This window comes from Montipora capricornis, chromosome 11 (genome assembly GCF_036669925.1).
Source record: "Montipora capricornis isolate CH-2021 chromosome 11, ASM3666992v2, whole genome shotgun sequence".
NCBI classification, from domain to species: Eukaryota; Metazoa; Cnidaria; class Anthozoa; order Scleractinia; family Acroporidae; genus Montipora; species Montipora capricornis.
In genome coordinates, this window is record NC_090893.1 from 19,882,403 (window position 1) to 19,894,902 (window position 12,500).

Sequence of the window (12,500 nt, forward strand, 5' to 3'; positions counted from 1 at the left end):
GCTGAGCTTAAATAATACCCACCGCTTAGATTGACTCAAATTGCAGTTGAATTACTACATCTCATGTGAAGTTCAAATTTTCATCCCAGAATGGTCTATAATATATTGTGGTTCATCAGGTTGATGCAACAAGGCTGTATTATCACATTCTACAAACCTGGCCTGGTGCTCCCCCAGTAATGGACTGCAGCAATGTAGCGACTGGGTCTTCATTTGGTGTCCTGGGTCCTGTTAAGAAAACAAAAACCTCAGTGAAATAATGGCCAGGTGCCCCAAAAGAACATTTTGTCTCAGAGGTAGTTCCAGGGGAGGGGTTGGGAGGGTTGCAATCCCCTTCTGGACAGTGCATTTGGGTTATTTCTTCTACTCTAACATACAAATAACAGAATAAAAGTTTTATATAATTATGTAGTTGTGTCATTTCCACCACTTGAATTTGTCAAATTAGCAAACAATAACCCTCATATTTTGCAACTGCATTATTATTTTTAGTTTATTGGTCTAAAAATAAGGTAAATTCCAGATTTTATATCATGCCTTCGCAAACAATTTTCAAGTGTCAGGAATGCTAAGTGGTGTTTTAGAGGGTAAAATCGGAAATTATTTTTTCAGGGAGGTGTGGCCCCCAGGACCCTAAGTGAGAATATTCTTTCTGCAGTGCAGGGCTCGAAATAGCAGCCGGTCAACGGACAATGTCCGAACTGATTTGGGAGTTGACCGGTCAACCTTTCGTCTTGCCGGTCATGTTGACCGGTCACATTTGATCCCTTTGAAAATGAACTAAATTAAAATTTCCATGCTGGTTATGGTTCATTTACTTTTTTTCCAATCGGTTCCCTTTCCAGACCTTCCAATTTTACCATATTTCTTGAACACTTGATGTGTCTTCCGGTTCCGGCACACCCGAGTTAAAATGCCTGGTTACTAAGCTTTTCTCGATGAGTACAAATTTTTCTTTTCTTGTAATGAGGAGTAACATGGATTACTGGCGGAGTTTTAGGATCAAGATCTCACACCATGATACATATTAACCAGAAATCATTATATTTGGAGGCATTTACTGTGCATTTATTTATTTACAAATTTAATGTGTACGATAACGACATTTAATGTGTTGCGGGTTAGTCTTACAGATGGTGTACCTATTAATACACATAAGCTTATTTCATTTTGCTTCTGTAGTTTACTTTTGTTGTTGACAATGAGTGCTTTAAAGTGCTGTAAACTCTAAGCAACACCTTTTTTGGAAATATATAATGCCAGTTTTGGTTCATGGGCTCCTGTTTTAAGAGTTATTTATTTTATATAATTTGACCGGCCAGAAACGGAACGTGACCGAGCTAAAATGAATTTGGCCGGTCATCGTGTCCGGAGACTCTCCGGAAATTATTTCGAGCCCTGCAGTGTACAATCCTCCCCTTTCAGGAATTGCTGGATCAGCCCTTGGGTTTACTGTGAAAACAAACGTTAAGGTAAAAAACAAAAAAGACACAAAGATACAGTTAGAGAGGGACCTCAGTAATGAGGCAGAAAACAACTTTACAGAGTAAATAACTAACATATTAGATGCACAATATAATCAGTTTTTCAATGGTGAAAATAACCAGCAACACAAGGTACAATAAAAATGAGCAACTACAATCAACCAACCTTTAGCGTCATTGTTGTGAAATTCATTTGTAGGTTTGTCCTGTTTAAGGTTTATTGAAAGTGAAATTGCCAGAAGGAGCACCACAAAGGCAGATACACTAAGCATTACTCCTGGTTTACTGAAGCCTGCAAGATAACACTTGGTTACATTGAAGCTGACTGATGACAATCATAGCAATCTGTAGACAGTCATTTGTAAAAGGTAACTACAACAACGCTGCCATTAATGACCGTAACCCATCACACCTGTTACAGCTGAGTACACTGGATTTTTCCTTAAGGCAACGGGTGAAATTGCCTGTTGTTAATAGAATTCACCCACAACGTAACACGTTTGCTACAGGTGTGGAGAACACTTGGCTACAGGTGATTTTATGACAGCCCTGTACAACTTTTCTAGTTGCATGGAGGATTTGATAAATAACAACTGACTGCTTACAGTTTGCAGGAGTAGAGGAGAACCAGGCTGCAGTACTGCTGGGTGACACGCCAAATGTTCATTTGTAAGGTTCCCTTAACATTTCACAAAAAAATACAATGCCCCAAGCAACCTTTCCCTGATCCCATTCACCCACTCAGTTCACATTTGCACTTCCCAAAATGTGACAGCAAATAAAGCCGCAAAAAAACTGAGTGGGGCCAATTGAATCATGAAACTGAACAGTTTTATTAAATGGGAGCTCTATTTTTAGAAGTCTCCTTTAAGATATGTGACTTATTTAAATAGTTGTTGAAAAGTAACAAATTTTGTCATTTTTATTGATTAAATTAAAGGAAAAGAAACAAGGTACACTGCAACTGTGAAGTTTACCTTCCTGCTTAGGATTCACTCCTTTGTAGTGCTGCCAGTCTTTTAAAAGACCAGGAACTTTCAAAATGTTGGCAACAACAGAAGCCGCCATGACACTTGCAAATGGTCGCCATGCTTGGGTTTTTGATTTACTTCCATCTGCGTAATCTGATATCCCTTTAATGACAACCCACTCCATCTTCAGATCATTAGCAGCAGCAAATACACCTGAATGACCCCCACAAAAAATAAAAAAAACTCTTAAATTATGCTTTTTCCGCAATCCTTTAATATCAACTTCACTTACATTCCAACTGTCTTTTTAATCGTAAGTTGGCTGGCAATAGTTTCTAGAACTTTCAAAGACTTAGACTTTGATGGATCATTAAATCCACTATTTATCAGTTGATACTAAAATCTTGGTATTAAAAGAAAAACCCAATCATTGATGAGCCTGCTGTTAAAATTTTCATGACACAAGGTTGCCATAGTAACAGTATGACCTACTAAGAACTTCCTTAATTTTAGATTTAATTATCCACTTACTTTTCACAAAAGACTCAATTAAAAACCTTTTTTTAATCAAATCTTGATTAACAGGATAAGATGCAAGTTTTGGCAAAGTTGAAAAATCCGTAAATAGGGTTCAGAGACATGACAATTTTTTGAAAATATAAGAAAAGATCCGTACCTTCACCTTCCATTTCGATTGCAATCGCTTCACGGTACCTTTCCAGGAGTTCCTCGCGTCGCCACTCAGAGTTAACAAGCTCAGGTCCGCTCAAAATCACTCCATCGCGATGAACTTCCACCTTCCTGTTTACTTCCGGGTTTGCTAACGGTGCTTTCCACCCGTCGGCAGCGTGTTTGATGAGGTTAGCAAAATCACGGCTAACAGGAGTTATAATGCCTCGATGTTGTTCTCCATCATTCATCACTTTTTTGTGAGCGTAAGTCGTTAGCTTTGCTGATATCACCACATCTCCTAGTTTGACTTTTCCGTAGGACAGCCCACCACAAAAACCGACGTAAAACAAGGCTTTTGGTTGTAGTATTGAAATGGCCGTTTTCACCTTGCTAAGGGCAGCCCCTGGACCTGCGGCTCCCTCAGAGCATCTCAGCAAAGAAACGTTCACTTTATCCTTAACATCGCCCATATCTCCAAAGTACACGATACCAAGACCGCGGTTATAACTCTTGCAAATGTTTTTCAGGAAGGCAACACAACCCAGAAATTCACAGTCCTTTACAGTGACTAGCAGAACATCGGTCGGGATTTTGACGCTTTTCCAGGGTGCTGTCATTTGTGGTAGGTCACTTAACTCTGGAATAGTAATACTTAACTCTGGTGGATCACCATAATTTTGAGATAAATTCTGATGGAAGTGTGGATCGAAGTCTTCCTCTTCCGACATTTTGTAAACTTTTCGTCCCAGTTCGCCCGGGCGGAGTGTGGGGGTTTGACAGCGGACACACTTTTATAAGAAAATGGCTTGTGCAAGTGGGCACGGAAAATTAAAGCATATTTCAACACACATTTCCCGCGTAAAATGTAAATATGGCGGACAAAGAGGACGAGGAATATCTCCGTTTGCATTTGCATGATTATAGAAAGGAAAATGGCTGTTTTTGGTTTTTTCGAGGGTGATCTTAAAGAATTTCTGGTAGAATATATGTCATCGAATTCAAGCTGCTTTGTCCTGTCAGAGCGCCATAATCAGAAGCGCTATTCGTCAACAGGTACAGTATGTATGTATTTCATGATATTACATAAAAAACACAGTCCAGACTCTATTAAGAGGCCACCTTCCGGGATTTTGAGAGTAGCTGCTTAATAGAGGTTGGATGCTTTACAACCTCGTCCCGAGAGTCTTCTCGCTTTACAATATGGCAGCGGTAGCAAAAGACCCTGGCACACAGCGAACTAAAATGATCGCTGATTGGTGCATTCTATTGCGCGTTCATACGTGTGCTCTCATTGGTTTATTTCTTCCAAAACAAAAATGGTGGCTCCCTGGGTTCTTCATGGAAACTGAGAACAGAGTCTGAGGCTTAAAAAGTGGAAAGGATGCCTGTTTGATCTTCTTTTAAACTCTGCTGTACTGTTAGAACTAACTGAAAAGCAGCAAGTAACATTCAGGACAGATCGCCGATAATTCACGCTTCTCCATGGTGATCATGTTCCTCAATTCAAGTACTCAGCTACCGACAGTACTTTTAGAACTGCTTCTCCTTCTTCTTCTTTTAAGACCTCTGGACTGGTAATCGCTCCTCTTGCATATATTAGCTGCGGTTACACTAGCCATTTTGCCCTTGGGTAAGTGGCTTTTTCCCACGGGGAAGCAATTTTTTATGTGTGACCGATCTGCCCAAAGGAAAATTTCCTGTGGGAAATTTCCATGGATACGTCAAAAAGAACAAAAGAATTGCCCATGACAGTTCCAGATGTAAGTCTTATGGTTAACAAAACCCCAAAGCGGCTCAAGCAGTCACAAGATTGCCGAACGCGAGGAAAATACATGCTGTGATGAACTGTGTAAACAACTGCGGACGTACCCAAGCACGCCTTTTCTGGCCAGCAGCAAGTCGACTTCTAAATTATAAATTGGAGAGTTGCAAGGACTAGAGAAAGCGTAACTGAAGTCGACGTCTTTGTTGCCTTTTTTATATGAAGCGATGAATCGCTGAACTTAATTTAGGTGGACAGTTTAAGAGAAGCGCCGATCGTGACAATTACCGAAAATAAGCCAAAGAAAAGATTGTCGTTCAGATGTAGATCTTCGATGTTTACTTTTTTTTTAGATTCTTAATTTTAATGTATTTTGTATTGTAATTAGTTTTTCAAAACCCATTAAGTGGAAAAACTAATAAATCTCATCTTGTCTTATCTTAAAGGTCAGTGAAAGGTAAGTTTCCCACCAAAACAGGCCAACGCTTACCTTCCCCTTGGGTAATTGACAAGTGTGTAACCGCAAATGAGGAGTCGATCATAACCCAGGGTAAACCCAACCCAAGCCGTAACCCCAAGGTTCCCCATGGGCAAGAGGTCTAATGTAACCGCACCTATTGTAAGTACAGTAGAACCCCAATAACACGAACTCGGACAACTCGAACTTCCCACCAAGTCAAACTTAGTCCTATTTCCCTTGGATTTCACCCAAATTTTCAGTCATTTTTGCTCGGTTAACTCGAACTCGGATACCTCGATTTTCCCGCCAACTCGAACTAAATTTCCTTTCCCTTGATCTAAAATTCACTGAAATTTACCCCGATAACTCGAGCTCTGGTTCTTGTAACTCCACGTGGATGCCATCCCATTAGCTCTTCTTTTCTATAATCAGTAAAAACACTAAAACTAACTCTGTGGTCAACACTACATACATTTGATGTTTGATTGGTGTAACGAACTTATCACATTTTATCATAAAAATGCCCAATTACCATTTTTATAAAATAACTTTAATTTACAGTGCACTAAACACTGAAGTCAGTGCTAAAAAATCACCAACTATCGATTTTTAATGTGGCAAATTGAATTGTGCCATCAACCCCGTTAACTTGAAACCTCGCTATCTCAAATTGTTTTTCGTTTCACCCGTAGAGTTCAAATTACTAGGCTCTACTGTATTTCCTTTTTTTCTATCTGTTTTTGTCTTCGAAAATTAATATCTGGTACAAACTTGCAAGACATGCCTTAAATGAGGCACACCCACATTTTATTCCCTCCCTGTTACACATGACCTTTGCTTCTCTGGATCTGTGTCCCAGAGTCTTGTAACTGTTTTTCATTTTGTTGATAAAATCTGAATTTTGAGTTTGAGATTAAAGCTACATGAATGATATGTACCATAAAGTGTTGTATGGGATTTTACTGACTTCTTTATTCAGATTTTGACATCACATCACTGACTTATTAATACTTTTACATCCGTCTTGCCACTTTTTTCTAAATATAACTTCAGTGGGAAAATAGACTCAAAGTAGAGCTTTTCTGGATTAACAACATGGGAATTAGTGGATAGATGCACATAGGATTTTGTTTTTAGCTTCCAGAAGAAATGATTAGCTAAGGGTAATTTTCTTGTATATACCATCTTGAAATGGTGAACCCAGCTAAATGTCCTTCCATTTTTTCAGCTTCGGTTGTAACTTCGGTTGTAACATAATTTACCTTCTAGAATACAAAAACTTACGGTAACCTTTCATTGTTTCTTGGGGATTTGAAAATTCCCAGCTGTGTAAAATGGGAAAGATTTGCCATATAAATTGAAACAGTTATGTGAAACTAGTTCCTCATAAATTCTAGTAAGATAATCATTATTGCTGGCACAAAATGGAAAGTGGAATGACTGAAATGAGGCCCAGGGAAGCTAAGGTGTGTTTTAGGGAATCCGTGAGCGGAATAGCAGTATTACCTAAGCCAGCTAGTCATGATCACTGTTTGTAATTTAGTTTTAGTTAAAAGGGATAAAAAGCTCACCATCTGGCCCTTTTTGTTCAAACAATGGATAATTCCATCCATCACTGGCATAAATCTACACCCACTGAATAATGCAATGGTCGTAGCATTTTCCTGGGGGGGGGGGGGGAAGGTATGTGAAAGGGTTGCCTTTTACATGAAAAATGGTATATAAAGGGTAAGGGGTTGGACCTCGGGGACGAGCCTCCCCACATAACCATTTGTTGAGTAGCCCCCTTCCCCCAAGCAATACCAATAAAGTGCTATTTGCAAGCTAACGTTTGAACAATTGGGACCTGGATAGTAAATGGACCCCTTTCCCTGAGTCAAGTTTCATTAAAAAAACACTTTCAAAATTGCCACTTTTTGTCAAATTCCAAAGATAAGTAATTTTAAGGATAAATGTCTCAATATTTCTAGGGGTAAGGGATAACTGCCTTGGGAATTTTAGCCAAACTTAAGGGATTTAGCCTTTCTTAAGGGATCACTAAAACCTCCCTAACATTGGTCTTACTTAGGTAAGCTCAGAGTAATTGAAAGTCATGGATCATTTTGGTAGCGCTCTTTATTTCTGGTATCTTTCTCTGAACTAAAATCCCATTCTGAACCTTTGTTCAAATCTCTTAAAGAATGCCTTTGTATTATCTTGGAAATTGTAAAATGACTAGAAGTAAATGTAGGGAAAACATTGTCTCACTTTTGGAATCTGACATCTCAATTTCATGTTAAAGAATTATTATTTACGAAAGTTAAAGTGAGGTTAAAACGTTTTAAATCTTCAGTTATTATTGCCTTGGCATATACCACACATAGGCTAAGTGACTAGCATACCAAAGAATAGCTAATACGAAGTATTACGCACTTGTGTGGTATACATATTAATTTAGCATAAACTAGGTGTCACAGTATGTGTTCAAACAATTCGAAAACTGTTGGCCCATTTCCTATCATAAAATTGGTTGAATAGATAAAGGATAGGTAGAGAGTCAGTGCTTTGTAAGCATTGATATTTGCTCAGATCCATCAACAATAAATCAACTCAACAACTCAAGTAAAGCTGTGATCCTCGCAGTTATGGATGTAATTTTAGCAATTGTGTAGAGAGGCCTGATCTAAAATTACGTCCATAACTGCGAGGATCATAGCTTTACTTGATTTCATACCCGCAGTTCAGTATGATTCATTTCATATATCATCTCGTTCAGTGAATCAACTACTTATCTGGCATGCTGATCATGCATGTATATTTCCCAGTCATTACCTATGCATCAAACGCTTCAGAAAAGTAGAAAGCGCGTGTTAATTCTCGTGCAAAAGAGATGATACAGCGGGAAGACTAACAATTGTACAATAATAATGTTCAAGAGCTTCGCATAATATCATCCATTGGTTAATTTTAAAATTGAAACGAAAAAGAGATTACACGCCTTAATTACCCATAAAAATGGTTCATCGACATTGAGCACATTCAACAAAATTACAAGTCTTATCAACCACAAAACATGCGCTTAATGCTAGAACATGTGAGAGAGCGCAACGTTCGTTCTATTGTTGTTTTCAACTTACTTTTAAGAAGCGCAACCAGTTCTTTGAATTGGGTCATTACCGCGATATTAATCAGTACAAAAAATGACTCGAATGTAAACCCTTTTTCATTGCAACCCGCTCCTTTTTTGGTGTCAATTATCTTTTCTCGCTTACTGTTACTGCATTCACGATGTAAGGGATCTGTAGTATTTGTGAGATTGATAACAATCCAGATGAAAGTTGCGGCTCACTCTACCTGTCAACAACTTTGTTGGTCGAAGAGACGTTGCTCCTAGCCATGGAAAAAGTAAATAAACATTAATGTGCCTTCTAGAAGTTTCAAGCGTGTACTTAAACGTCAATAAACACCGAAAGGTCCTTGCATTTTTGCCAGGCTTATGCCTCGAACATAAAATTTGGTGATTTCACGTTGTTGCTTTGTGGAGTACGGCAAAGAAATGCACGGAAATTCGTGTTGCACGAGTACTTGTACGGCTTTTTAACCAATAATACTCGTGCTTTGTGAAGTTGTCCTTGCCGGAGCCATCGTCTTTGTTTAAACACCCTAACTCAATAGATACACTTTTCTCATGCCACCGCGACCGAAGGTGAATTCAAGATGGCGTCAGTATTGTCCACACTTTCACTGCACCTCAGGTGCATCTTTGAAGTCTGCCTGTAATCTTTGTTTGTATTTGCGTCCCAGGCTTGAGGGAATTATTTTGACGATCGTCGAGTGAGAGGGAAGCCTTGACTTGAACCACTGTAAGCTCCTTATGGTAACGGAAGGTGCTGACCTAAGTTAACCATAAAGCGCTTTTCTATTATCATATTTTGTCGCTTTTCCTGAAAATTCTGCTCTTTTTGTGGCTTACAAGATAGGAAAATCAGGCGCCCTTACTCTGCAATGACGTATTTTTTTTAAAAAGTGGAATGGAAAACAGTTTGTCGTGTCATCAAAGGAATAGAATCATGCCACTAATTAGCTCAGTTGTCCAGTGTAGAAAAAGATAGCTGATAGTTTTAATAACTCAACGTGACCTGCACTGTCATTTATTGAAGGAACCTTGTGGATGGCTTGCTCATTCTTCACTAAAAGGGAAAAACTGAGCAGACTGACTAGTACGCAATTTTCATGGTAATGCCTCCCCGGCCAGGGTTGCTTGAAGCATGGTTAGCAATAACCAACGTTAAATACCTTGGAAACCTGTAGGTTTTGACACCTCTTAACGAACGTTAGCACAAACCCCATTCCTGAATATTAATGTTACATCAAGATTAAAGGTCACCTTACCAACAAATACTCGATGGCCATTCGGGGATACTCGGAAAAAAACCCGAGTGCTCCTTCGCAGAAGTCGAACGTACGACTTTCCTTCCGATTACTAGTTCGGATGCTCTACCACTGAGCTATAGCAGACTCATGGGAACGAGAGCATGACACTAGCTTCAGCCTGAAATTGTCAAAACGGTGTATTATCGCTTTCAGTCATTTCTAACTGTATCTTTCTTCCCCCGCCACGTGGTCGAATTTTTTATTTCCTCTACCAATTTGGCCTTTTTTACTACCTCATCGAATCATCGAATTCATGGATAGTACTGAAAGACGGTAACTGCCTTTCCTCCCTTGCAGAATGGCACCATTTATTGTAATCACTACGATTTGCCCAGTGAGGGACTTCAAGATCTACTACAGCGAGGGCGACGAAACCGTCTCTTCCAAATGCAACTTTGCACAATCCCAAGTCTTTCACGGTTATATGTAATCTCGTTCACTTCGTACAAAGTGGGCGAATTATCCTGAAATTGAATTTATACGAGCGGTTTCAGAGTGTAAAAATAGAATGAAAGATTCGCATTTGTACGCTTAAAACTGTTAAAACCTAAAATTTGGTGATTTCACGTTGTTGTTATGCAGAGTACAGCAATAACATGAGTGTTGCACGTGTGTGCAGCACGATTGCTTTTCCCCTTTTAACCAATGATATTATTGTTTTGTGGCGCTGTCGTAGCCCTAGCCGTCGTCATTAAACTTCTTCCTATCTGAGTTCGCTGACGGAGAAACTGTTGGTTAAGGCCCCCAAATTCCTCACAACGGGACATAAACAGAACTGAAAACACAGGCAATCGTATCTTACAGCACCGCCCCAAACAAACAAGGTTAGCAAGATATTTGTTGCATCTCCAGAGCAACATAAACAAACGGGTATACTGTAAAATACGGCTCGCGGAATTGGCCAATCAAAGCGCGCGTGCTATTTTTTTCATCTTCAAGTGAATATACTGTTTGGAGGAAGTAATGATGGTTTGTGAAACCAATTCAAACAGAAAATGTTTTTGTCGTCGATGACGAGGGGACAATACGACAGTCGTCTAGTATTCCAAATGTATCTTTGATAAGAAATGTCACTACGAGATCACATTTGGGATGACGAATTACGATTTGAACTTGTTAATTAAATTGCCGTTTTGAAGATCGATCGTATAGCTGCAACCATCTGCATCACAGCAGAAATCGCAAGAGAGAAGTGATCCTAGCACTTATCTGAACAATTTAAGTAATGATCCTGGCATCTGGACAATTTACGTAATTGTCGCTTACAGACACATGAAAAGTTCAGGTGGCTTACGACGGAAATCGAACCCATGACCTCTGCGAGACTGGTGCAATGCTCTACCAACTGAGCTATGAAGCCATTCATTGCAAAAAGGTCAATTCGTTGGGCTCTGTGTGTTCTCGTGGCGAGTGAAAGACTCGATGAATGGAATATACAAATGTACAAATTGGAAGTGCGGTTTTTAGACAAAAGCGAAATTAAAGAGATCCTCTGCAAGAAAGTGCGATTCAAGTCCACTCGTCTTCGCGGCTCTCTTGCGGCTCAAGAAAGACCCCTGAGACCAGGGTACAAGTATCTCGACAACTGCCCAGAAAAGTACGAGGATCACTTCTCTCTTTCAAAAACAACTCCAACAACCCCACGAAGAAAGACATTGACAAGTCCATCAGTTTTGTTGTGGTCTTAACATCGTGTTGACCAATCAAATTGTCAAAACTTCAGCGGTCGGAGAAACCGAATACACAGTTACGCGATTACACATATTCGTTTACAAGCTAATGAATTAACGCTGGATTGGAAGCAAGCTTGATTTTTTTTTTGGGGGGGGGGGGGGGGGGGGGGGGGGGGCGAAGAAGCAACAAAACGGGGTAGACAATCTTTTGACTAGCTGCTTGTTTGAAAAGTTCGCATAATACTTTCCTCTCTAGTTACGGTAGCCAATCTGCGCTCAAGTTGCCATTTGCGACGATTATATCGACCGACAATAAAATGGACCATGTGTTCTCCTCGCAATTGTCTGTAAGTAAAGCACTGGTTAGTCAGTTTTCTTTTCTAAACGACATTAGAGTTTTCATATGTTTATTTACAAAATAACTAGACTATGACTATACCACTATTTGTCTCTCTATGACAGCCCCTTGCACCGCTCATTTGGATTAAGGGGTTCCTACTTAGTATGCTCTGGTCCATCTATGCATTGTTGTAATCTCCGAACTAGTTTGCATTGAAAGTTTGAAAGTTCTAAAGTTGAACGGTTTCAACATGCATTCAACGAAGTTAAATGGATGTTGGGCAGATGTTGGAAGCAAAAACAAAAGTTGTGCGGAGGCCGTTCAAATGGTTTTAACATCGCGCCAACAATTGAGCCAAAATTTTGATCGCGAGGAACTAAGAACAAGAAACCAGATTCTCCCGTCCAGTTGCGGCCACCTGGGAGCATGCACGCGTTCTACAAAATGTTGAACGAACTGTTTAAACGGCTTCAGCTCCAACCAACATTTTCGAGAACAAAACAAATGTCGAATCGATGTCGAATGAAAGTTTAAATCAGTTTAAATTTGATTCAAAACCCTTTCAATATTTTTACTCTTTCGACAATGTTGAACGAGCTTGATTTTTTTGGTTTTGGGGAAGGGGGGGGGGGGGGGGGAAGAAGCAACAACACGTGGTAGACAATCTGTTGACTAGCTGCTTGTTTGAAAAGTTCGCATAATCCTTTCCTCTGTAGTTACGTTAG

General features: G+C 39.6%; 1 protein-coding gene across 1 annotated transcript in view; it reads right to left on the bottom strand.

Annotated features, from left to right (window-relative positions):
* Positions 1-3,887, bottom strand: part of LOC138024388 (death domain-containing ATP nucleosidase-like) — a 5,979-nt gene extending 2,092 nt beyond the window's left edge. Inside the window, exons 1-4 of the mRNA XM_068871588.1 lie at positions 3,132-3,887; positions 2,462-2,668; positions 1,651-1,776; positions 158-228 (exon numbers count right to left, since the gene is read on the bottom strand). Of these exons, the coding sequence (XP_068727689.1) occupies positions 158-228; positions 1,651-1,776; positions 2,462-2,668; positions 3,132-3,855 (1,128 nt within the window). The 5' untranslated portion in view covers positions 3,856-3,887. The remainder of the gene's footprint in view (positions 1-157; positions 229-1,650; positions 1,777-2,461; positions 2,669-3,131) is intronic.
* Positions 3,888-12,500: the final 8,613 nt, after the last annotated feature.